General features: G+C 33.4%; 1 protein-coding gene across 6 annotated transcripts; it reads right to left on the minus strand.

The window, feature by feature from the left end:
- LOC124365850 (radial spoke head 14 homolog) lies at positions 1-26,304 on the minus strand. 6 transcript variants are annotated; one of them, XM_046821931.1, is made up of 9 exons: positions 26,225-26,271; positions 25,972-26,077; positions 16,807-16,958; positions 14,646-14,785; positions 10,993-11,111; positions 5,780-5,991; positions 5,434-5,513; positions 3,991-4,227; positions 1-565 (listed from the first exon to the last, which is right to left on the minus strand). In XM_046821931.1, exons 3-9 carry the CDS (start codon positions 16,892-16,894, stop codon positions 266-268), a joined length of 1,176 nt encoding a protein of 391 aa, XP_046677887.1. In that variant the 5' UTR covers positions 16,895-16,958; positions 25,972-26,077; positions 26,225-26,271; the 3' UTR covers positions 1-265. The 6 variants fall into 6 exon arrangements, with proteins under 6 accessions (XP_046677887.1, XP_046677896.1, XP_046677905.1 ...); XM_046821940.1 differs by having other exon boundaries at positions 16,807-16,973; positions 26,225-26,260; XM_046821949.1 differs by lacking the exon at positions 25,972-26,077 and having other exon boundaries at positions 26,225-26,304.
- Between the last annotated feature and the right edge of the window lie 192 nt (positions 26,305-26,496).

Below are 26,496 nucleotides of genomic sequence, written 5' to 3' on the forward strand. Positions count from 1 at the left end.
TAACTTTGAAGATAAAGTATCTATTGAATAGCCTAAAATACTATGACTAATTTGTCATTATCACATAAAATTTACTCTAATATTGTAAAGTTAGATTTTTAATTTTGGAATGTGTACAAAAACTGTAATTTGATAGCATAAACGATATGATGTATGATGATTTTATACTAGCACTGTTGATAACAATTCAATGCTATGATACAATTTAAACATTTTTCTTCACCATTTGCAGATTCACATTATATTCACATATTAAAAAGAAGTGTTATATGACTCTATTAATGACTGTGAGCAATATATCCTTGTGTCTCTTGACTATTTCGTCAGCGGGCCTGATATCCTGGACTCTGTGGATGTTCCGCCGCAATGTGATCTGCCCCTTTGGTGATTCGGCTAGGCTGGTAAGAGCCTTGATGGAGTTCATCTGCAGCCCAGGGGCACGGAACATTTGGGCGCAGTCGAGCAAGTGAGACAGTGTAGCCAAAGTGAGACAATGTAGCTTGGCCTCTGTCGTACATAGAGCGAACATCAAGGCTCCAGCTGCCTGTGTCTTGACATCTACGTTCTGGTCGGACAATGAAACTACATTAGCATTCTTTCACATAAGGGAAACACAATTTCATTAAACTAAGGTCAATATTTACTCGTAAGTATATCAGTGGTTTATAAAATTGTAGACTTGGTTTGGACGCAATTAGTTAGAAATTACTTTTGTAAATATATTCATTTGTATTGCTTCTGCATTATCATATAGTTCTCAAAACATAAATGACAACCGTCTGGAATCTTTACAAGATATTAAAAAAACTGTAGGAACAATAGTTCTTCTAAATAACCCAAAAATAATTCCAAAACTATTTTCTATTTTTCCTTACAATGACTAATACCTTACATATAACCATTCCTTTTCAAGGCTGTGAATGGCTGTCATTCTGAAATCGTAAAAGATATAGAAAATACGTTATTACCTAAATTGTTTGAAAATGTAAATTTTTAGTTGATGTTATGGAATAGTTTAGATAAATATTTTGCATAAATATGAATGACTATCATTTTAAAACTTTTTTTAGATTGATACTGGCTATTAAACTTACCTCAAGTACGTTTTATTCTAGAACTGGTGGTCAAATTCCTCTTAGTGGTAGTGTTTTTTGCACCTTAGACTTTGTTGTATATTTATTTAATATCATATATATGATATAAAATAATTATATTTTGCACCATTTTATTCAGGAATGTTCAAGGAACATTTTCCTTATAAATAATAAATATACCAGGTGCTTCAAAAAAATGTGTACACACTTTAAACTATCGTAGTTTTCCCGCTCTACAAAGCTAATGTTATATTTCTTCGCCGGGTGGCAGGATAATCGTCCATTTATGTTATATTGTTAGTTGGAATTTGTAATATCAACATGGCGGACGTACGTTTGAGTTTTGAAGAACGTAAGCCGGTTATTAAGTGGTACTGGAAGTTTGAGAATGTAAATGAAGTTCAAAGACAATGGAGAAGGGATTATGATACAGAACCACCTTCAAGATTAACAATTACACGTATACGAGACAAATTCGAAGTTCATGGAACAGTGTGTGATGTGCATAAAGGTCATTCAGGTCGACCTCGAACAGCTACAAGTGATGAGTCTTCAACGGCAGTCTTGGAACTGTTTCAACGCTCTCCTAACAAATCTTCAAGGCAAGGGGCACGTGAAAGTGATGTAAGTGCTAGCAGCGTGCTACGCATTCTGAAGAGAGGCATGTATCATGCTTACATTCCAAGGTTGGTGCAACAGCTAAGTGACGACGATCCAAATCGAAGGTTGCAATTTTGTGAATGGGTTCAGGAGATGGTGATACGTGAACCGGAATTTATGGGTAGCATCATTTGGTCGGATGAAGCCCAATTCAAACTTAATGGAACTGTCAATAGGCACAATTGTGTTTACTGGGCTGAAGACAATCCTCACATTACAATTGAAAAAGCTGTAAATTTGCCTGGTGTAAATGTGTGGTGCGGTTTGTCTTCAAGTGGACTCATTGGACCTTTTCGATTTGAAGGTACTGTAACTGGTATTAATTACCTAACAATGCTTGCTGATTCCATATTTCCTGCCATTCGTGCATTATACGGTGTAACTGGTATTAATTACCTAACAATGCTTGCTGATTCCCTATTTCCTGCCATTCGTGCATTATACGGTAATGATAATTTTTATTTTCAACAAGATGGTGCCCCGCCGCACTATCACAGGGACGTACGAGCTTACATGGATCAAAATTTGCCGGGCCAGTGAATAGGACGCAGGGGGCCAATCGAGTTTCCAGCACGCTCTCCAGACCTTACACCACTGGATTTCTTCTTATGGGGCACGGTAAAAAATGAGGTGTACAAACGTAAACCACGTAACCTAGACATTCTTTGGAATGAGATTCAAGCTGTGTGTAGAGAAATCTCATTGGACGTTTTGATACGATGTACAGAATCAGTGGTGACTCGTACTCGGAATTGTGTTGATGCTGCAGGTCACCAATTTGAACAGTATTAACATTTGTTATTTACGTTTCATTTACATTGGACTTTAAGCTTTCTAATTTCCTGAAATTTTACTTTGTAGAACGGTAAATAAATTTTCTATGGAAGTTCAAAGTGTGTATACAATTTTTTGAAGCACCCAGTATATGTAGCCTATTTTAAATGTAGTTACTGCATGCTTCAAAACTTTGATTTGTATAGAAGTTATGATTAGTTACAAAAGATAGGGTAATTAATGTGAGCAAAATAAAAAAAAATAAAAGGGTTAAACTTTTACATATTATGGTGACATATAAGGAAAATACAAGTACAAATTGTCAAAATTGCAACTTTCCCAAAAAGTAAAACTTGTTAAATGTTCATTCTGGATTATTCAGTCTTGTAACTAATTCTGTTCAAGTAATTTGACTTTTAGCTTATAATAATACAAAATAAGTGTGACTAAATATATAAAAGTTCTCAAATATCACTAAAACGATTTTGAAACTTACGATCCATTGTCGACACATGTTATAACAACATTACAAACATACATTACTCTTCGTAAATAAGAAACAACAACATCTGATTGGTAGAATAAAAACAATGGTGTGGACTAGCTCATTCGTCACAGCCTACGCAGTATGCGAGAACGTGAAGAATACTTCCGAGATTACAATATGTAATGGAGCATAGAAATTATCAGGAAGTAAAGTAAACAATTCTCTTTCCATTAGTATCAATACTGATACATTTTGAGCATAATACAAACTAGTAAAAAAAACATAGGCAGTGTTAAAAGACTCGATATTGGATAACTAAAATAAAACTAATATTGGATAGTTTATTGGAGAATATAACTAAAATGTCCGATGTCAGGATTTTGCCATGTGCAGGGTTAAGTTTTATTGAAATAAGTTTAGTTTTAATGAGTTAAAATTTATGTATATGTATATTACTTATACAGTACTTTTAAACACTTTGTACATAACTCTTTTCCATAACACAATAACTGGGATTCCTTTTCAAAACTTAAAACGGGTGTAATTTAAAACCATAATGGATAAAAGTTTTGTTTTAAATAACTCATAATTTTTAAGACACATGTTAATTTATTTCTAATTGTAATGTAGTTAAAAACAATTTTTCACAGATGCAACTAGTTTGAAACCTTTTGTTGGTTGATACTGACTAACGAATTTACCCAAGACAAGTGTAGGTATATCTCTGTACCAAGTTTAGTTTGAATCAGACAGAACTTATGGTAGTTGTTGTGTTCACAAGCCTGTATTATATTGCATAAGCTCATATTTGGATCACAGAATTTTGTGATCTAGAGGATTTGATTTAAACAAAATCTACCAAAAAACCATGGATTAACCACAAAAATACTTGCATACTGAACAAATGTTTTGGATTTGGTAATAATTCTTATGTTGGAAATAGGGCTCATACTATAGATAAGTATAGGTATGCACCTGGTCCTTGAGCAGCTTGGTGAGTCTGGCCAGGATGTCCGACCTATGTTGTTGTAACTTTTGTTTGCCGTCCGGATGTCTGGCCATCTGACCAATCACAGCCACTGCCTTCGCTCGAATTATTGCTACTGGGTTTTCCATCATCATGGCCAGCTTCATCCCGCCATTATTTAGTGCAACTCTCTTAGCCTCCATATCCTGATCCAACATCAACTCCAATGTCTCCAGCAGGATTCTCTGTCAATTGTGAATCAATAAAAATTCCTTCAGCTGTAACAACTATGAAAGAACTGATACCACTGTTTAAATGGTATAATGGGAGGGCTTTCAACTTTAAGAACTTTGAATCTATATAAACAAAATATTCAATAAACAATACAAAAAGTGTTATGAACACTTTCTTTCTTTATGTGAACAGTAGCTTTGATTGTATTAATAACACAGGAGATAAATAATTTATATGGAGAAATTGTAATGAGGTCTAAGGAATTAGTTTTGTTAGTTCTGAGAGCCAGTGCTGGGGCATGCCACGACCACCAGGATTATTTTATTCTTTTCAAACAGTCTGACGAGAGAGTCCTCAAGGTCCCCTGAATAAGCCGCTGCAATCATACAGTAATAAGTAGTTTAAGTTTATTATTATTTGTTTTATTTTGAGTACTGTCAACAAACATTATTCTCAGCTGATAGGTATCAGCTGTTGTGACATGTTTCTTGTTCCTGCCTTGTGTAAGCTTACCTTAAAAGTGGTCAAGCTCGTGTATGTGTTGACAGATCTCATTGTAAAAAGTACTGTTGGAATTATAATAAAATTTATAAATTAGTTGGTATGATATCTATACACTTTTTAACTATGCCAATTTTTTGTCATTTGATTTTAAATACAAATTTTCAACAGACGCCATTTTGTTAATATTAAAGATCAAATAACATAATCATTATTTTGAGATTCCCTCTTATTTGCCAAAACCTATGTGCAGAGTTTGGTATCTGTAGCTTTACTAGTTCTAGACATAATGTTTTATAAAAAATACAAAATGACGCACAACCTATTTTATATGTCTTTTGTTTGAAATCAATACTATCAACCACAGAAATTTATGACACCCTTTTATGACCATGCTGTTATATATATTTAATAAAAGTAGGAATAACACATCATGTGTAAAATAACACTATATTTTATTTTAAACTACTTTTCAGATATATTTATATTTCATCTTGATACGTTAATATTATTATATGAATGTATGATAATATTGAAAAGCAATAATAGAATATCATAATACTTGTCATAGAACGGTTCCGTGATGCAGAATTTGGGATCATTCTGCCCATTATGAAACCATTTCTTAATAAGTTAATAGATTAACTCTGGATTTGACCACACATGAACTTATTAAGTAACACCTCTTAATAACAAATTTAATCATTATAACTTACTACGATGCGATCATCTTTTTCAATATTCAGCCGATTAATAGTGGTAATTATGAATTGCTTTTTGATCATTTCGTCAACACCTAAAATTAGTAATTAGTATTAGTATTACAGTATGTATCATTTATAATTTTAGACATTTTTGTCCTCTTTTGTAGGATTCATTAACTTTAAGCTTTCAGATTATAGATCAGCAGTAAAATACAATACACATTTTTCAGATCTCAAACTGATGACTTCGGTTTATTGATTGATCATGTATTGGTCAATGTGTTCTTGAACATTGCTAGAAAAAATTATAAACCCATTATTTATCTATATTATTTTGAAGTCATAATAATAGACTCACCGAAGTACCAAGATGCCAGTGCTAGAGATGTTTTAGCAGCACTGATTCGTACATTCACATCTGTGTCAGATAACAGGTCAGATAAGTTACTCATGATAGTCTTGTGGGTGACGATTGCCATTTTCCCGTGTGGCTGCATCGCCAGCACTTCTAATAACATCAGCACACGCTGCCTCACATACGCATCCTCACATACCATCAGCCTCACTAACCTGGACTCGGAAAATACAGGATCCGTTAACATACTATTCATGTAGTATAATCTTCCCCTTAAAAATTGCTAAGTTTAATCATAATATATTTAGCATTTGATCAATTTTCTCTCTTTGAAATTATTCATAAAGGTTGGTTTGACATGAAATTCATGCTAAATATTTTATATTTACAAAAATAATCTTTTCATATGCATACATCTGTGTATGGATATTAAAGTGCAATACATAGCCTGTACATTGTAAAATCAATCAAATCGGCCTAATTCGTACAAAATTGTGGAGAAACAATAATCAAAATCAAAATGTCTTTATTACGTGAACATTAAGTACAGTAATTTGTCAAAATAGTGCAACATGTTCTGACATTAGGGTTTTGTAATCATAATAATTGTAAATAGTGTTATATTACTGTGTCTTTTCATACATTAGTTCTGTATTGTGTTTGTAAACTACACCAGTAAAATAAGAGAAATTTATTTGAATGATAAATTTATTTATTTATATTGCTGATAAATTTATTTCAATGATGTGGGTCTTTCTATGGCAGTTTTATGGTGTTGCTGTTTACTTGTGTTATGGTGTACTGTAACTTGTATAAATATTCACTTCTTGTAAAATGTCATATAGAGGCCTTTTATTATGTTTGAATACATATTTAGGAGTATTAAAAGAGTAGAAAGCAGCTAGTCTAAGTAATTTATCAGCATTTCTGCGTAAATATATTTAGATTAAACCCATAAAAATGGGTAGATTTTCAAAAATTTTGATTTTATTTACAAAGTTAAAACAGCATTTTTGTTATTTTTACAATATATTACAACTTATTCTCAATGGTTTGCAAGATAACCTGCATGTTTCAAATAAATAAACTTGCAATCATTTATAAAACATTGTTTAAAGGGCTTTTTAAAATTGTTCTTTTTTAACAGTTTGTTTATGTGTTAAAAACTGAAACATTATGTTTTGTCAACATTACTGGTATATGTCCTTTTTCAGATGTCAAAAAACCTAAAACATGCTTGTAAATCAATAAATTATCAAGGTGGTGGTGGACATGCTAGAGTCATTCTTGACAACACATGATGTTCATATGAGTTATAAATTTAATTTGGTGTCATACAAGTGTCCTGTTCATGACACCAAATTGTATGAATAACTTATACAATAACTATTGTTTGACAGCAATCAATTGTGTTATTGATTTTAGTGTGTTCATACCAAATTTTTGTTTATTCATTAATTTACATGTATACTTATCTCATATCTTGGATTAGTTTTGACACTTGAAGATAGGTAGATGGTGGAAAGTGTCAGGATCTACATACTCCTTCCTACACATATGCTAAGTCAGTGCGTCCTCAAAGGACATTCACAGCCACCTTCTTTTCCTTCAAGAGATATTTTTATGAGCACACTGCCTGTTCTAATTATTGTCTTTTTATTACATCTGATCAGGCTGAGCTGAACTGACTGGTTTCTTTCCTGTCCTCTAATATTTATCTATTTTCATATCTTTCTACTCTTATGTATTGCATCAGCCGATTCACTGGACGATTAACTTCTATAATTTCCTGAGTTGGTTTTATTTCCTTACTATACTACCCAAGATAAAATAGCATATGCTAAAGTGGGCTGAATATAAAGCTTTATCTGATTGATTACAATAAAGAACTTCATGTTCCAAATGGAGTACACAGAGAGACTTCTACAGGATAGTATTGACTTCCAAAATGTTCAGACTGCAGGAAGCCCTTAAAAGAGACAATATAAATCAATCCTACTAGTCCCTTGAGGAAATCTGATAGTTCCTTTACAGAAGGTTACATACACATTATCAGCCTCCTCTTAGCAACCCATTTTTCAATTCAATTCAATAATATCTTTATTCACACACATTCATCAAGAATGGTTACAGAGTCAACACATGCAGTAAAAATTGATGTCATCAAGAAGTAGGTAAACTAGTTTAAAACTATTATAAATGCAAAGAGAAAATATCTTTAAAATTTGATATCAACTAACATTTCTGTAAAATAAAATATATATGAGGAGAAAATATATGAATGCATATACATACACATACATGTCTTAAATAATAGCATTAACAGAATTAAAAAACTCATTCAAACTATAAATTGTAGAGTTTATCAACAGGCTGTGCAGTCTTTTCTTCAGAGTTTTAGAGTCACATGTTTTGAAGTTTTCTGGAAGCATGTTAAAGAGTCTTGCACCGCTATAGGAAGGCTTCTTGGTGTAAAGGGTTGTTCTATGCGCTGGAAGGGATATATCATTTGCCCGTCTTGTTGTGTAGCTGTTGACGTCACCAACCCTTGGTAATCTTTCTCTTGAGGCGTGGGTGATTACCTCGATGATGTATATGGACACTACTGTGAGTATCTCAAAAGATTTAAAAGCCTCTCTACAAGATTCTTGTGGCTGTAGTCCTGCCATGATCCGCATAACCCGCTTCTGTAATACCAGGACACGATGAAGGTTGCCGGCAGATGAACTTCCCCACAGAGTTATTCCATATCGAACATGTGATTCGAACAGAGCGTGATATGCGGCTTTCAAAGCGATAGAGGTACCAATGGATTTAATCCTCTTCATTGCAAAGATTGCAGAGAGTTCCTTTACAGAAGGTTACATACACATTATCAGCCTCCTCTTAGCAACCCACTTTCCAGGTTCCAACTCTTTTGTGGGCACTGAGATTTCTCCCTTAGAAGATCTAATGCTTTGATTCTCTAGTTGGAACAACTGCATAGCTGCTAAGTTGTTCACTCCAGGTAATGTGCGTTGAGCAGTGAACTCTTCAAACCATTAAAAAGTTCCCCCATGGGGGGATGGGGTCTTTCTAGTCTTTCTGGCATGAGATGTGCTAGTGATTTTTTTCCCCAGTCAATACACACCTCTTTGTGTGTGCGTACTATGGATTGTACAGGTCTGTATACCTGTTTTGTAGTGGTACAAAACAGTTAGATTTGTGCTTCTTTAATTGGTCCTGAACTTAAGGTACATACTTTGACTTTTTTGTACTGCAGCTATGTTGTCATGTTGTTTGGTGAATTTATCATCGTGTTTTATTGATTGGCTTATAATTTTTGTGCCATAACAAAGTCAATGATTATTCAGTAAATTTTACTAAAATTTTGTGTAATTTAATTTTATAGCTATGAGTCTAAACCATAAAAAAGCTGATATAAGTTGGTTAGTAGATTGAAAATAACTGCCTGAGCAACGTGTGTTGTAGTAAGAATCTGTCTTAAACTAGACAAAAATAGTCACTTAAGATTAACATCAAAACTTTGAAAGCCCTTGGAGCAGAGCCCTATCGTTGAATGTATTTTAAAACCACAAGAGGCACATCTAGAGTGTAACAGCTTACAATTGATATCAAATATGTATATAAAATCTCTAAATAACAGTTATAATGTGTAAATAAACAACCTTTATAATTGTTCCTAATTATATATACAAAGCATCCTATAAAAAACAACAGATGCATTTCCCTGATAGTGATAACTATCTTAAAGTGAAGAACAAACACATCTACAATATTTACAGTAAATTTGCCTGGCCATAACAACCGCAGCGTGCTCTGAATGGATGGCCTTTGTTTAAGAAAAAAGTATTGTTTTAAGAATTCTTACCACATGACCTCCATTTAGAGGCCAAATGTATTCAATATTAAAGCAACATTGGAATGGTATTTCTTCTAGTATTCACCACTTACCTCAAGGATTCTAAGGGGGCTTTAGAGTTTTATGGTTTCTTATTGGATGGCTCCATTGTGAGGCCAAGTAGATTTCATCTTGAAGCAAGACAACAAACAGAGTGCAGAGAACATTTTTTTTCCTAATTTTCATCACTTACCCTAAGAAGTCTAAGAATTATTTAGAAATTTATTATGTCATATCGGAAGACTACCATTTGGAGGACAAGTGCATTCCATGTGGAAGGAAATAACAGAGTGAAGAGATGCAGGTTTCTTCTAACGAGCATCACTTATCTCAAGGATTCTAAAGATGGTTCAGAGTTTGATTTCTTACTTGATGAACATCCATTTGGATGGAAAGTGTAATCCATTCGGAAGCAAGGAAGTAAAATATAATGAAGAGATGGAGTTTTCTTCTAACCATTGTCACTTACCTCAACAAGAATTCTAAAAAAATTAAAAATTTATTTAATTTAGAACCACCGTTTGGAGGCCACGTATATATTCCATCCTGAAGCAATCAGTTAACATTAGATAGCAAAGATGCCATTTCTCCAAATATTCATCAATTACCTCAAGGAACCTAAGGATGATTTAGAACGTTTCGAGATCTTACCAGATGATCTCAGTTAAGAGACCTAGTGTAATACATTCTGAAACAAGAAAACAAAATAAAAAGCAGAGATGCGAGTTTCTTCCAATGTTCCATGTATCTCAAAGATTATATGGGTGATTTAGAATTACATAATTTCTTACCAGATGACCTTTGGAGCCTAAGTGTATTCCATTCTGAACCAAGGTACTAAAATAGAAATGAAGACTTCTGCCAAAGTTCGTCTTTTATGCCGATGATTATAATGCTAACTTACAGATTTATGATTTTTTACTGAATGATCTCGTATGGAGGCCAAGAGTAATCAATCTATATTGGCCATTTCCCAAGTTTGATATTTTTCTACATTTGCTACATATATGCTATTTTACGTGAATTTTGGATGAAAATAAAATTGTCAACATTACAGTATTTTTTTAAATTGTGCAAGGTAACTGCAAATCTGAAAAAATTATAATAATGGTTTGTTTCAAAAATTATCATAATCCTACAATTAATTGTAGTCTGCTTATAGAAAACAAACACAGTGCAATGAGTAGATTTGCCATGTGTGGTGTGTTCACTCATCCTGTTATGAGCAGAAAGTGCGTACTCCTTGTACAGAATAGAATAGATAACATATAAACTTCGCAAGTTTTACTGTACAACTTCAAGCTAAAACACGTACCTAGGTATAACTTGCAGTCTTATAGCTTCCACGGCTTTTTCTGGGTCATGGACCATGTCAAGTAAAGAGTTGATGGCGTTTTTCGATATCAAAGGGTCAGAGCTCAGTAGTTCTGTTTTCTAAAATCAGTTTAACAAAGAATGGACTTTTTCATCATTGTATATTTTTAAACAGTAAAATGTGAAATTATAAAAATATAAGACTCATATTTGGTACTTATACTGGTTAGCAGTTTACCATTTTATTATTTTTATTGCTTTCAATAAGTCAGAGTATTTTAACAAAGTAGATAAATTGAATATTTTATTTGATATAGATTTTTTTAAATAAATTCATTCTTCCCACTAATATTATAAATGCATCCGACTAATAATATAAATGGGAAAGTTTGAATGTTTGGATATTTGGATGTTTGGATGTTTAGATGTTTGGAGGTTTGTCCTCGAATCATGCTGAAACTGCTATACGGATTGTGCTGAAATTTGGAACAGGTGTAGCTTTTAGTCTGAATTAACACTTAGAGTGCTTTTTACCACCCATAACACATTCATTACACCAAATAAAGTCGAATTCAAATTGAAAAATTAGTTTGTTTACATTCAAATGTTATGATATTGGAGTGTTTTACATTGGACCCGGCAGATTGCGGTACGACACGTAATATAAATTGAACTGATACTTAACAGCTGTTAACACTTTTAGCTGATGTTCATCAAAGAGGCAGAAACATGTGTTTACATTTAAATTTTAGTAAATATTAAATGATTGTAAAGTGCTTAATCAGCAGTGTAATGCAGATTGCAAATACGAAGTTATTTTATTTTAAATTTAGATTGCGCCAATGATCAATAATCCATCTAATACAATAGAAATGCTATTTATACGCTGTTATAACAACTACCTTATTGTATAAAGCTGTGAAGTTTTGCACATAACGTAATCTAATCTGGTTAGTTCCTTTAACATTGTGTATGGCCTTTTTACTGTAGTTATTGAAAAGCAAATAGAGATAACATTGCCCTAATACTTGAAGCATATACCCCTAATACATATTTAGTGATCGGTAAAAATATCAAAATCACTTAATCATCAAAATTTAACCTAATTTAGATTCCGAAACCAAAATACGAGTATGAGACCATTGTTTTGGTTAGTGCAACAGCATAAATCAATTGTGGAATTGTAAATAGATTAAACCGGGGGTGAATTTAAATGACCAGAACAGACCCATATTGACCGCAGCAACATTTTAGTTGTACGATAGACTTTCGTCATTGGGATAAAAAGGCTAACTCTTATTGTTACTGAAGCCATCGAAGAACTTCAATAAATTATCATGGAAGGATCCCAAACCTCTGTTCTTTAAACTTAAATCTCAATTGGATCAGGAGATTGGAATAGCTTTGAGTGACTATCGACTATCTCTAGACTGTTTATTATGTCATAGAAAAAGAATACATAGATATATTGTCCAGTTTTTCAACAGAAAATTTTGTGCGAAGCTGCGGGTAACTGCTAGTTTTTAAATAAACTTATTCTTTAATTTATTTTTTTACCAGAAATTCCATGGATTAACTGAGAGCTTACTGTTTCACCAGGCACTTTAATGAAGGTGAAAGGTGAAATGCCCAAATATGTGTAATAATGAATTATCCATAAAATGAAGATGAGTGTAAGCAACTCCTATATTCTTAGTTCAGGCCAACTGATATATAAAACAGGCCGAAAAGTGGATGTGACGAGATTGTTTTTGACATGTAGATTTGAGAGCTAATACGAGGCATATTCAGAAAGTAAGTACCGTTTCATTCTACTGCTGCCGTAGCGCTGCAATCGGTGTTTCCGCGCATGCGCACTAGTCGTCCTTGTTCACTGGCTATCGACTCATGCCATTTTAGTTGTTGTATACTGTGTTTTCAGTTTTCTCTGAACGTTTAAAATGTTTAAGGCAATTTTAGTGATATCGCCGATTGTGAGATTCGTTCAGTAATAAGATATTTGAACGCAAGGAATGGAACCGACTGAAATTTATTGTCAACTCCGAAATGTTTACAGGGAAGACGTGATGAGTGAAAGAATGTTTAGAAAGTGAGTTAGAATGTTCAATGGTGGTTGAACAAATGTGTATGATGAGAATCGGAACGGTTGGCCTTGTCACCGATGATCTCGTAAGGGCAGTTGACGAAAAAATCCAAGAGAACAGCCCTTGCGTTAAAACGGTACCTACTTTCTGAACATGCCTCGTATTAGCTCTCAAATCCAAATGTCAAAAACAATCTCGTCACATCCACTGTTCGGCCTTTTTTATAGATCAGTTGGCATGAACTAAGAATATATGAGATGCTTACAATCATCTTCATTTGATGGATAATTCATTATTACACATATTTAGGCATTTCACCTTTCACTATGACATTGCTATCTGACAATTTCCAAAAAATTTCACGCACTCTTTTGTATGAAACTGTTACAGACCGCTTAGGTTATCGTAAGCTGTGTTCCCGATGAGTTCCAAAAATGCTCACTGACATGCACATAACCAGGAGACTTGGAACTGCTTTAACTTTTCCCACACTGTACAGTGATGATGGTGAGGAGTTTTTAAACAAAATTGTTACATTGATGAAACTTGGATCCGTTATGTCACGCTGGAATCCAAACAGCAGTTAATGGAGTGGCGACACACGCAATCCCCGAAGGAACAAAAATTCAAGTTGACAATGTCTGCACAAAAATTCATGTGCACTGTCTTTTGGGACTGGAAAGGTGTTTTGCTGATTGATTTTCTCCTAAGAGGTGACACCATTAATACGGAAAGGTATTGTGAAACCTTGTAGAACCTTGTAGAAAACTAGGCGGGTAATTCAAAACAAACGGAGAGGAATGCTTGGTAACGGAATTGTGTTGCTCCATGACAATGCTTGGCCCCATACCGCTGGTGACACCTAAACATTTATTAGGCAATTTCGTTGGGAGCAGTTCGATCACCCGCCCTACAGCCCGGACTTGGCACCGTCTGACTACCACTTGTTCCCTGCACATGAAGCGCGAGCTACGCAGCCAGCGCTTTGAAATCAACGATGAAGTGAAAACTGCCATGGAGTCGTGACGATTCGTTGGCGGGAACATTCCACAATGAAGGTGTAGACAAATTGATCACCTGTTACGACAAGTGTTTGAACATCGGTGGAAACTATGTCAAAAAATAGTTTAAGGTTTGGACTTTCATGTAGAAATAAAATTGAGTTGAAAAAATGGGGTTACTTGTTTATTGTAACTGTACTTACTTTCTGAACACGCCTCGTAGTCATAATCAGTGTAAAGTTAGAATTTTTCAAAAATTCAGACTTTAAATGATTGGTATTTAACTTATTATGTGATCACATTCAGCTGTGCTAACTAGATTATGTTAAAAGATAAAAGCGCCCTAAACTTTTGGATGTTATATGAAGTATATTATAGATAACAGTTCAATGAAACTGTATTCTTCTTCACATTCCATCATTGTTAGCAATGTTCTCTTCTCTTATTACTGTTCGTTATGTCATAGTTTTGTTCCTTTTATGAATTTCACACCCAAAACTGATTCCTAATTCATTGCAAAGTTATTTATAAAAGTCCTTTTGATTTAATCCAGTGACGATTATTCTTACCAATTTTGGTATAGCCCATCGGCCAAAGGCTACACTTGCTGTAGTAACATTGACATCGGAACAACAAATGTGAGCCTCTGAATTAACTAGTGGTAATAGTGGTTTGACGGCAGTCTCGTTCCGCATATTTTGGCCCAAGGCTAGACATAATAACAGCAATATCAATCCATAATCAACTATTGTGATTAAATTATCTACATATAAATTATACGTAGTATGTACTTCATAGTTACAAAATATAACGTATTGGCTGCATTTGTAAAATTCTTATTTTATTTTAACGTCTTATAATTTTATTTTATTAATATTCACACTATTATTCAAGAAATTCTATCCTACCACTATGTTTAGGTTATTTATTATTAAATATTACTTCTATAAACTAAATGTGGAGCAACTTATACAAAGAGTATTTATGCTAGACTTACCAAAACATAAGTTCTGTTCAAAGTAAACCTCTCCAGCGTCAATGCACTTTACAAATTGGATTTCCACTCGTTGAAAGCACCCAGCCACTACATTTTTGGAATGAAGTCAAAATATTTATGAATCTCAATGTCAATTTCAGCTTCCGAAGAAATGTGCAACGAAAGTTCCAATTTTTCTTCAGAATGAATAACCAAAAGCCGCACATAGTGAGATCGGTTGATGTTCCATTGTTTTGATGCCATTTTTTGCTCAAAACTCCAAGGTTTTTGTAGCAGTGTGAGAAGAGGCATAAGTGATTTGAAGTTTTATTACCAGTAATACTTTTGAAAATAATCCAATGACCACCATTATTAAATAGTTGGAATGTCTACTAGCTGATTCCCACAAGCTCTTTGCTCATCTGTCAAATCGTGAAGTACCAATCTAGAAACAACTTCCTTTTACTTCAAGAAAGTTATGCAAGATAAATTCAATCATTAAATAACTGCAGTGTCTTGTCTTCTTGGATCATAATACACAACCGATCAACATTTTCTTGAGTGACAGCTTTTAAAATTCTTTTTAAGAATAACTCCATGACCAGCTGAAAATGGCATCAAAATGAAAACCACCCTCTATTCACCTGACCTGACCTCGCTAAATGCGACATCTGGTTATTCTATCTGAAGAAACATTTGTGTGGTCGTTGATTTTCTTCAGAAGCCAGAATTGATGATGAGATTCGTAGAAATTTTGACTCCGTTCCAAAGATTGGGTGGCTGGGTGCATTCAAACAGTGGAAAATCCCATTTGTAAAGTGCATTGACGCTGGAGGGGTTTACTTTGAACACAACAAACGTTTTGGTATTTCTCTGGAAAAACACTCTTCATATATCTCAAAACTGTCATCGTGACTCTCGTATTTAATGGCTACTTATACATAACCCTGCTATATAAGTAATTTTTGGTACGTTAACATAACAACGCAATCTCTTGCCACCAAAACAACTTCAGGCTGTTAGTTGTTTGTCGGTTGTTGAGCACGTGGCCTCCATATTAAGGGAATAGTGATCATCGTTGGTGGCTAAATATAGAGGGCTTAGCTCCCCAGAAATCTTCCATAAACTACTTATGCTAAATAAACAGTTTGGGTACAACACAGTAAAAATAAGTTAGAATCTGTTTGGTAGACACCTCCTTGTTTTACACAATTACAGTACAATGGTGAAAGATAATTATGACTTGAACACTACAAGTGTGTAAGGTATTAAGATGGCTTAGTTACCCTATGAAGATTCCTTTAAGATTTGGGATGACAGAATTGAGTTAAATGCCATGTGCAGTGGCAAATTTACAGGTAGTCCACTTGGTCTGGGTCTACAAGCAGCTGCATCAAAATAGCCTACAATCTGGAAAATTAACTTCTGACTATATTCTACGCAACAAAAATGCTGTATGACATAAACTTTGACGACAGTATTACAGAATTTTCATCAAAGAAAGCAAAAAAAAGTAATGTGTAATAACTTATTTCCTTGCTGTGCTACACAATAACGATTTTCTTATTCTTTTGTTATCTAAACGATAACGTATTTTCTACGAAAGTGCATAGCCCTTTTTTCTCAGCATATTCACCCCACCAGATCGTCCAAGCTGTGGCGCCACTAGAGGGATCAATGATCTCGCCATCACTATTTTTGTACATACCCCATCACCACTCACCCAAACAACTTTTAAACAAGAAAATAAGTACCTCGAGCTATAATCCTCTCCAGTGCGTTTGAGTGAAGTGTGTAGGCAGGCTTTTCCACCCTCAGAAACTGATGTCTCCCTTCATTCATTTTCAGTTTTCTTTGAGAAGGGAACCAGCCAAAAGAGTTAACTTTTTGTCGTCAGTCTTCTGAACTGAACATAGATAATCTGGAAATACTAGACATAAAAGCTATGAAAATAAAATAAATATTTACGATAACCTCTTTATGACAAATAATTTCTCATGAAATAGTGAAAAGGTATTTAATAATAACATCATTAAAACCCATACCATTTATTTTTTTCAGATGTGAGTAGCAAAACAGTCAAGGAGTTGTACCCTTGTGTTAAAGTTATTTGTTTATCAATATCATCACCAAAGTTCATTAGATTTCAGCTCAAATTTATTTTTCTAAGCAATCATCCCTACTCTTTTGTGATGTCTTTATGGCTTGTTGTGTTAGTTTCTACCATTGGAAGTATGCACAACACTTGTAAACCTGATATAATAAAGTATGCTTTTCTTCTCTGTTCACGTTATTATCCTATAACCTTAAATTATGAAAAAGCAAAGATTGTAAATTTCAAAAACTAAACAAAACAAACAAACGGTGTAGTTAAATGTTGACATTAATAGGAATCTAATTGAAACACTTGACCAAATAACAATTTTATGACTGTAGGTATCTACATTATAGTAGTTTGTTAAAGGATGACCATATCGATTCTGTAGTAAATAATATAAACTCTGGCTTATTTTCGATAGAAAGCTGTCACGTTTGGGTAGTGTGGAAGCTCTACTAATAGATACTAATAAAACTAATATTTCATTATCACATCTAATCACATATATCTTATGGGATTTGTGTATATGGAGCAACAACAATAAATTGAAAATCTGTAGGAAATTTTAAAAGTCCAAAAAAAAGCAGTTAGAATAATTTTGAAACTTAATTTTCTAGTCTGTTAAAGAACGTTTTTGTATAATTTTTGCTTATGGACTATTAAAATTTAATATTTTTTAATAATTAATAATGTTTGTAAAACGTAACCGACCAAAAATTCAACAAAATCTACTCATTCATGTAACACTACACATAGAAATGAATATAGTTTTTCTAATCACCAACTGGATTATTTTAAGTAAACAATAATTGCAGGAAATACATTTTTAAAGAATATACCTGATGAAATCAAGAGGGAGAGAAATCATGAAATATTCAAGAACAATTTTAAAGAATACTTGACAGGATTAGCCATGTATTAGTTGTAGAAATAACCAAAACACAATTATATTTTTATTCAAAACAATATATATTTCTAGAATATTAGTTATAATCTTAAGTACCTTATAATCTTAAGTAAGTTATAATCTTAGGTACTAGGTTATTTTAGTTATATATTTTATTGTACATTGACACAATTCAATTGTACAACATGTTCTTAAAATGAATAGAGAATTATTGACTATTTCTTTATCCTCTACAGTGCTGGCCAAATTATTAGACTAAAGCACATTTTTGTGTTTTTTATTCTCAATTTTTACTAAATAAATTTTTAATTTCATGTAGGTATATGTTAAAGTATATACCCTCATTCGTGTGTTACTTCAGGATAGTATTAGCAGAAAATTTGGTAATTTTATGTTGGCGGGTGACAACACTGCCTCTTTTGTTTATCATCTGACTTTACAAATCTACCAGCTCCATAACCACAATCAGGTTACAGTTAATTTTTCATGTGGTTAACATGTTTTAGGTTCAGTAGATCTTTCTATTAGTGTGTTCTGTTATTATTAAAGTAAGTTTAAGGTCATTTGTGAGTGTATGAAACCATTTTTTTACTTCCTTATTGGCTATTTATAAAATTATTAAGAAATAGGTAAAAAGAGGACCTTTCATCAAGGAAATGTGCTGTGGCCAAGGATCTTTTGGAAGAACAACATTACACACAAACTGAAATAGCACACTGACTAATATTTCACAGAAGTCAGTTAGTAGCATCAAGAAAACACTTGATATCAATGGTATTTATAAATCCAGCCGTATCGGAAAATGTGGCCGGAAGAAAGCGTTAAGTCCAAGGATGGCCAGAAAGTTGAAAAACATGACACTAGTCAATAGAAAAATGACCAGCAAGGTTCTTAGTGACCAGTTAAGAGATTATGGCACAAATGTTTCGCCCAGGACCATCAGAAGAACATTGAATGGACAAGGTCTTCGAGCATGCAGGCCTACAAAAAGAAAAAATTACACCGGCAATGGCTAAGAAGAGATTGGAATGGGCCAAAGGCATTCAGTTCACTGATGATGATTGGAACAAGGTACAGTACCCTCAGGATTCAGGAGAGAACTGAATCCCTTTGACCCATTCCAATCTCTTCTTAGCCATTGCTGGTGTTATTTTTTGATTTTTTTTTTTGTAGGCCTGCATGCGCGAAGACCTTGTTCATTCAAGGTTCTTCTGATGGTCCTGGGCGAAGCATTTGTGCCATAATCTCTTAACTGGTCACTAAGAACCTTGCTGGTCATTTTTCTATTGACTAGTGTCATGTTTTTCAACTTTCTGGCCATCCTTGGACTTAACGCTTTCTTCCGGCCACATTTTCCGATACAGCTGGATTTATAAATACCACTGATATCAAGTGTTTTCTTAATCCTACTAACTGACTTCTGTGAAATATTTAGTCAGTGTGCTATTTCAGTTTGTGTGTAATGTTGTTCTTCCAAAAGAACCTTGGCCACAGCACATTTCCTTGGTGAAAGGTCCGCCTTTTTACCCATATCCTGATAGTTTTATAAAGAGCCAATAAGAAAGTAAAAAAGTAGTTTTCATACACTCACAAATGACCTTAAACTTACTTTAATAATAACAGAACACACTAATAGAAAGATCTACTGAACCTAAAACATGTTAACCATATGAAAAATTAACTGTAACCTGATTTTGGTTATGGAGCTGGTAGATTTGTAAAGGCAGATGATAAACAAAACAGGCAGTTTGCCACCCACCAACATAAAATTACCAAATTTTCTGCTCATACTATTCTAAAGTAACACACGAATGAGGGTATATACTTTAACATATACCAACATGAAATTAAAAATTTATTTAGTAAAAATTGAGGAAAAAAAACAAAAAAATATGCTTTAGTCTAATAATTTGGCCAGCACTGTACTTAGGAATAATATTAATTTATATCTGATTAGTATTGTAATCATTCACAACTACAATACAAGCTCATTAAACTCGGAAGTTTTTTCGGCCATAAAAAGTTGCACTTTGTAACTGGTGGATTATTTCGTAAGACCTTTGCAATGGGCAGGTGGTCACATGTTATCATAAATGTAGTTACACATAGTTAGTTTTACTCTTGGATGACATATATTTAGTGTCTATTAGACTCTTGTTTTCTCCTCAACCGCTGTAAATATGTTTTGCTTAAATGTCAGGAAAGCCTATTTCTAATACTTTACTTGCGTTTATTAGTAGTTTGTTCATTATGTGTTTTCATACGTTTCAAAAATATTCCTTATTTATTATTAAATGGTTTGAGTATATAATTGGCGCCATCTTTAGTACTAGGTGAAAAATATAGTGCACTATCTAATTATACACTGAATGTAACAAATAAAATAAATGAGAAAGTTAATATTGTGTCTACTATGGGTGGATATTATACTTTAAACAAAACAATTTACATACATGTATTGTTTTGTTTTATTTGAACAATATTTTTTGAATTAATATCCGTAATGCATCATTCAATTTTTGTTCATCTTTGGTGCTAACTACAATATAATTTAGGTAATTTTGCTGTAATACACTACTAACACTGTATACTAATTTTTTAAGTCTATTTAGAAATATTTTAAAGTAGAAACTACAAATGTATTATGTGGTTAAATTAAATGCGACATATAAATACCAGTATATAAGGATTCTACCTCAATTTTAAAGAGTAAATAGACATTTTAATTAGTCTTGAAATAAAATTAAAACTCACTTAATTTAGTAATATTTGTGTAATGTAAACATGTATACATCCATCTATCTAAACGTTCACATTTATTGTATACTCGTAATTATGATATTTGGAGGTTTGTAGCCAACATGGCTCAAGCCCCATATTGTCAATAGTGTTGGGCTCAATGGCTACAACGTAGAAATGATTGCACTCCTAAAGCGGGAGGGGAATTAACAATTTACGTAAACTCCCATCATATGGCTTCTGTAATTTTCTCCTCTGACTACTCCAGACTAGGACATTATTAGAATTCACATTTTTAGATATTACTTTAAGGGAGCAAATGTTCATGTCACTGTTTGTTATAGAGCAGGGCTCTGTTTCATAAAGAATGTAAACTACCCCTCATCAATTTTATGGCATCGTCGTGTTACTATAATGGGGGATTTCAATTGCAACTTACTCGGACACGATAACTACGACAAAACCAACCTGACAAACCTGTTTTGATCTTGGAACCTCACTATACTCCCGCTGACTGCCACTGACCGAATGTCATGTCAGTGGCGGATGCTGATCATGTCGTGCACCATGGGCAACATCAAGATATGTGCCTTTATACGCATGACCTTACCTTTTTGTGTGTACAGGCTATCCAGTCCTAAATCAAGTTCAAAAGTAATTTACACATGTTCACCACGGGTAAGAGTGTCAGGAACCCATACGTAGGTCAGTCATGATGGGAACACGCTGGGACCGATTGAGAAACAAGTCGCATACGGCTAACTGATTCATACCGCACTCATCCATATTCTTCAATACATATGTAATCAAGAAACTAAAGACAATTTAACATAAAACATATATAATAATAGTGAAGTAACGGCCGACCGGGAATACGAGTTTCACGTTATTAACTTATTGCTATCATCCTCCTGAACAAAACAATATAAGGTTTCAATGGATGGAAATGACAAATAACGAATGTAAGAATAGGAATAATAAAAGTGGAACTACTTTTCTCTCGCGTTGTAATATTTCATTGTTCGACAGGCGTCATAAAAATGGTCTGATCGTAAGTCAACCTCCTTTTGGTTGCTGCTGACGTCAGCCGTTACGCCATCTTTGGCTACGTAAAATAACAATAATATTGAAATCAGGGAAACTTGACTCTAATAAAAGACGTTTCTGTTAATTTAGATTTTCTAAGAATAAAAGTTCGTAACTGCCTGACACAAGTGCCTCCGGCCATCAGCACGGGCTGTGGCATCTCCTTCAGTAGCCCTAGCTGGTGGCGACATAACGAACAACATCCCTCGAGGTTTACCTATCAGCAAAAAATAAAATTCAAAATGGTCTGATCATGAATGCCTCCATCCATTATTGAAACCATTAAGAAACGCAACCTGAAAACACACAAATATTGCAAGAAAAGTAGTTCCACTTTGAATGTTCTAAAATTCTTTATTTGTCATTTTAATATAAAAAAATTTTTTGTTTTGCTCAGAAGTACGATGGCAATAGGTTAAAAACACAAATCTCGTTCCCGGTGATGATAAAAATAAATGTGATAATAATGCATACAAATAAATTAAACTTAAAACAAACCAATGAATAATGTAGAAAAGTAAACAAAAGTTTAATAAATAAACAAAACTATCTTAACCGTAACTCCCTATGTACTTACTATGTAGTTACATTCCACATGGCAACTTCCAATCACATAAAAATAGCAATCGATCACAAAGCGGCAAATATAAAATACATGTGCTTATACATATACACACATGCGCACGCACACACATGGGTATATCATATGACAATAATTGTTTTCTTAACATTCAAGTCTAATTCTCCCTGAGGGCCAAACAAAAAAACATTCTAACAGATAATATTAAGTAAATGACTTGTCCTCCTCCGTAGACTAATGGTTATAGTCTCGGCTCTCTAAGCGAGAGCTCACGGGTTCAAATCCCGTGGAGGTTCAATCATGTCCTTTGACAATAAAAAAAACCAGTGCACTTCGAAGCTGGAATAGCTGACGCTGAGGCGATTTAAAAAAGAAAATGGCAACCCTTTATTAATCGTGTGTACGTTAAAACATTACACTACGAATTAGTAATGATAAAATAAAATAATAAATATGAAACACAAGAAACATATTAAGATCCTAATTCAGAAATATTTTACTACTGTGGAGAGAGAACTTCCTTCATATAAATACAAATCTTATAAACATAATGAATACTAAGTACTTACATACAAGCTAATATGATGGAATTAAAGGTATGCGTTTTTTAAAAAAAGATAGTAATTAAATTTACGACTCTACTAGATGTTTTAATTGCTGCTGAAATAAACATGAAACTCTGTTAATGTTATATCCGAAGTTTATTTCGTTCTACATACGTACATACCTACCAACACAAGGTTAGTTATGTACAAATAAGCTGTTTATGAAAATAGAAGATATTTGGATATACAATTGTGTAATATAAGATGAAAATTAAAGCAAGTAACTAAACATGATTTTCCGGATATTTGCCATCGTTCAGTGAAACAAGAAATCAGTAACACTACATTCTAAATCTTGTTTTACTGAACGATGGCAAATGTCCGGAAAAATCCTGTTTCCTTCACAATCCTTTCATCGTCAAAAATAACCTTCAAACAAAGAAGTAACTAAATAAATAATAATCATAAATAATAAAACTGAATAAATAAATGTAATGATTTCAGACAGATAATATGAGCTGAAACTGAACGTAACTCGTAACTGACCTGTAACAGTATTATCAGGTGAATGAATCTTAAAAAATAATTTAACATCTTAAATAATTTAATTATTAACAAACTTTATTGTAAATAAAACAATGAAGTTAATTGGGCCTTGCTGAATTATATACCCTGAAAAATATGGTGCTTATACCATATGATAATCATTTATATAAAATTTAATGTAAATCTGACTAAAATAAAACAAGAGAATTGAAAATATAAAATAATAGATTTTAAAATATAAAATATGACAATCTAGCATATGCAAAAGTACAATGCCTTCTTATCTGATCGATCTCATGTAGAAGCCGTCTTTCGGTAATGAGACCACTCCACGGTTTCCACCAACGTCAACGTATAGCACTAGGCTGCCCAGGATTCAAGTGTTCTTCAGGCCGGACTTCTCTGTTGTTTTCAAGAAGAGGTTTTGGTCATCGGGCCGTTCGGTACTCACGAGTGGTAATGCTAGATCCTTTTAGTTTTTTCTTGGCATTTAACGCCAACCGTCGGTTCTGATAGCTGACGAATCTCGCTATGATAGGTCGGTAGTGTCGCTTCCGATCAGTGGCTGGCTTCAGCTGCTTCCCCACTCTTGAGTCCTGCAGAAAGTGGTGTCAGAGAGTGTCAAATCCAGCTATTCACGGCAAATACTTCTCACCAGATCGTTGGTGTCTTTTCCTTTTTCATCCACATCAAAGACCCGTAGGTTATTCCTCCTCTGATACTGCTCAGGTTAATATTGGTTTAAGAAATTAGACGCACGAGATAATGAATTTAAGACTTCATAATGAGACCCATGCCAAAAAAGTTTAAACCGCCCTGTCAAAAATAAAAGTAAAAATGGTGATTTGATAACAACTTTTATCATCATGATTCAAAAATACTAAAATTATATAATCAAATTAGTTTACTTTTAACTATCTTTTATACAAATTTGGTCTTAATCAGATCACAGATTTCCGAGTTAAGAATGTTCAAAGTTGCAGTTTGGTTGAAAAGAGCCATAGATTATTACTTTTTCCGTTGTAAACGAAATAAAAAGTAGAAATTACTGTTTCTGAATTATTTGCTTTATAATATGTCCAAACACAGAAATAATCAAGTTAAATTTTAACGCAACTTACTTAGAACGACATATATTGATATACGTAAACCTATGTATGTTAAGGTGCGCGGACCTCATTCACACAGGCTTATAATGGCATGACTCGTGAGTAATATAACATAAAGTATTTTAATTGTTTTAAAATATTTTATTATGAATATGAAAATAAAATAAAAATGTAGCGGTATTCATATTTTGCCTAAAACACCTTCTATAACTGCCCCCATATTTTGGAAGACTACAGATAGTTCATACGTTTTTAGCAAACAATGAATTAGAGTACCTGTGTTATCACACATCGAATTTGCTCACATTAAAATGGCACACATTAAATTGAAACTCAATACAATCTACATTGTGTTCTATCTACCTTTTCCGCAATACACATATACTGTTCCTGCTCTGCTTCCCGCAGAGCTCCATGACACTTGGGGGCACTATGAAGCGTTCATCGCTCCACTCGGAGACAGCTGGAGGAAGTTAATTTAAAATAAGTTGTACTGAAACTGATGTGTTCAATTACAATAATTATTAAACGCTAATATTTTTACGTACAATAGAAAGGAAATACAAAATACCTTTGTTATAAGCACTCTGTTACTGCACCTCTAAACGCAAATACAAATAATAAAGTACAATGATTCCTACTGCAAAATTTATTTTGCTTGTACAAGTAAAAATAAAATGACATTAAATAATAAATTTAAATTATGCTTAAGATTACACATTTTAAATAAAATTTTAAATTAATAATACACAAAAAACTTAAAATGCTTTTTCTTACTACATATAGACAATTAGTAACTCATATTCGTGCCAGCTTTCATTGTCTATTCACTCAACATACACGCAGTTATTCCAAATGCCACCACAAGAACCACTAGCCATTACCCCCGCTGAGCACACACCAGAAAGGCTCTAACTTCAACATCAAAACGATCACGTTTATCAATATGTATGATATCTGGGAGAGAGTTACACAAATTACATGTGGATACCCTGAAAGATTTACTTGCTATAAATTGGAATTGATAATAAAAATGCGTTCTACAAGTTCTGCGTGCACAATATCAGACATGAAAACAAAGTTTTTAAGACTAAAAGCTTAAAAAGCTACAATGAATTATTCCATGCAATAGATTAAGTAGATGAAGATCTCAAAGTTCTTTGGAGTCTAACACAGATAATTGCTCAACATAAAGAGATATGATTATCAAGTCGTAAATTGAAGATGAACCGAATACAATAATTCTACGGCAAACTGAATTTTACTAGAAAGGTCAACAGTAATGTAGTCTACTAGATTACTAACTCACAGTAATTAATTGAGGTGAGGCAAACTAGACTCTTCACCAGCGTTACTCTGACATCCAGCGGCAAGTATTTAGCTAACCGCTTGAGCCAGTGTATCGGGCAAAAATCCTGTAACACGTTATTAACACCAAATCTGCCGGTCCCAAGTTTTTGTGGATAGTATTCCCAAAGGCACTTTTGTACTAAAGAAAATTTCTATACATTATTATGCGTTTATTTTATTTCTATAAGAGTCTCTAACTTAATTCCATTTACCTTAGTTGGTGTGAGATGTATTTACGAATTTTACTAATAGCACATTTACTATTTTGTAAACATAACTGCATAATAATATTTTTGAGTTTTGTTGTCATACCAACCGTAATAAAAATATTATCATATGGTTTTGAATGTTTTATTTTGATGTAATGCTTTGTTTTTAATCACAAAGCTTGCAATTTAAAAGTACACAAGACTAAAATCAAGTAAGACTTCGGGCAACGTGGTAGGTTTCGCGCTTACCCCATAGCGTACAAATGATATTCCAC

Source organism: Homalodisca vitripennis, chromosome 1, assembly GCF_021130785.1.
Source record: "Homalodisca vitripennis isolate AUS2020 chromosome 1, UT_GWSS_2.1, whole genome shotgun sequence".
Classification (NCBI taxonomy): Eukaryota; Metazoa; Arthropoda; class Insecta; order Hemiptera; family Cicadellidae; genus Homalodisca; species Homalodisca vitripennis.

Coding starts and splice junctions, on each gene's coding strand:
- LOC124365850 (XM_046821949.1), bottom strand. CDS start 16,894: ATGAATGAAGGGAGACATCAGTTTCTGAGGGTGGAAAAGCCTGCCTAC. Junction 5,992..10,992: donor AGACTGCAAGTTATACCTAG/GTACGTGTTTTA, acceptor TTCCGAGTCCAG/GTTAGTGAGGCTGATGGTAT. Junction 5,514..5,779: donor ACTGGCATCTTGGTACTTCG/GTGAGTCTATTA, acceptor TACTAATTTTAG/GTGTTGACGAAATGATCAAA.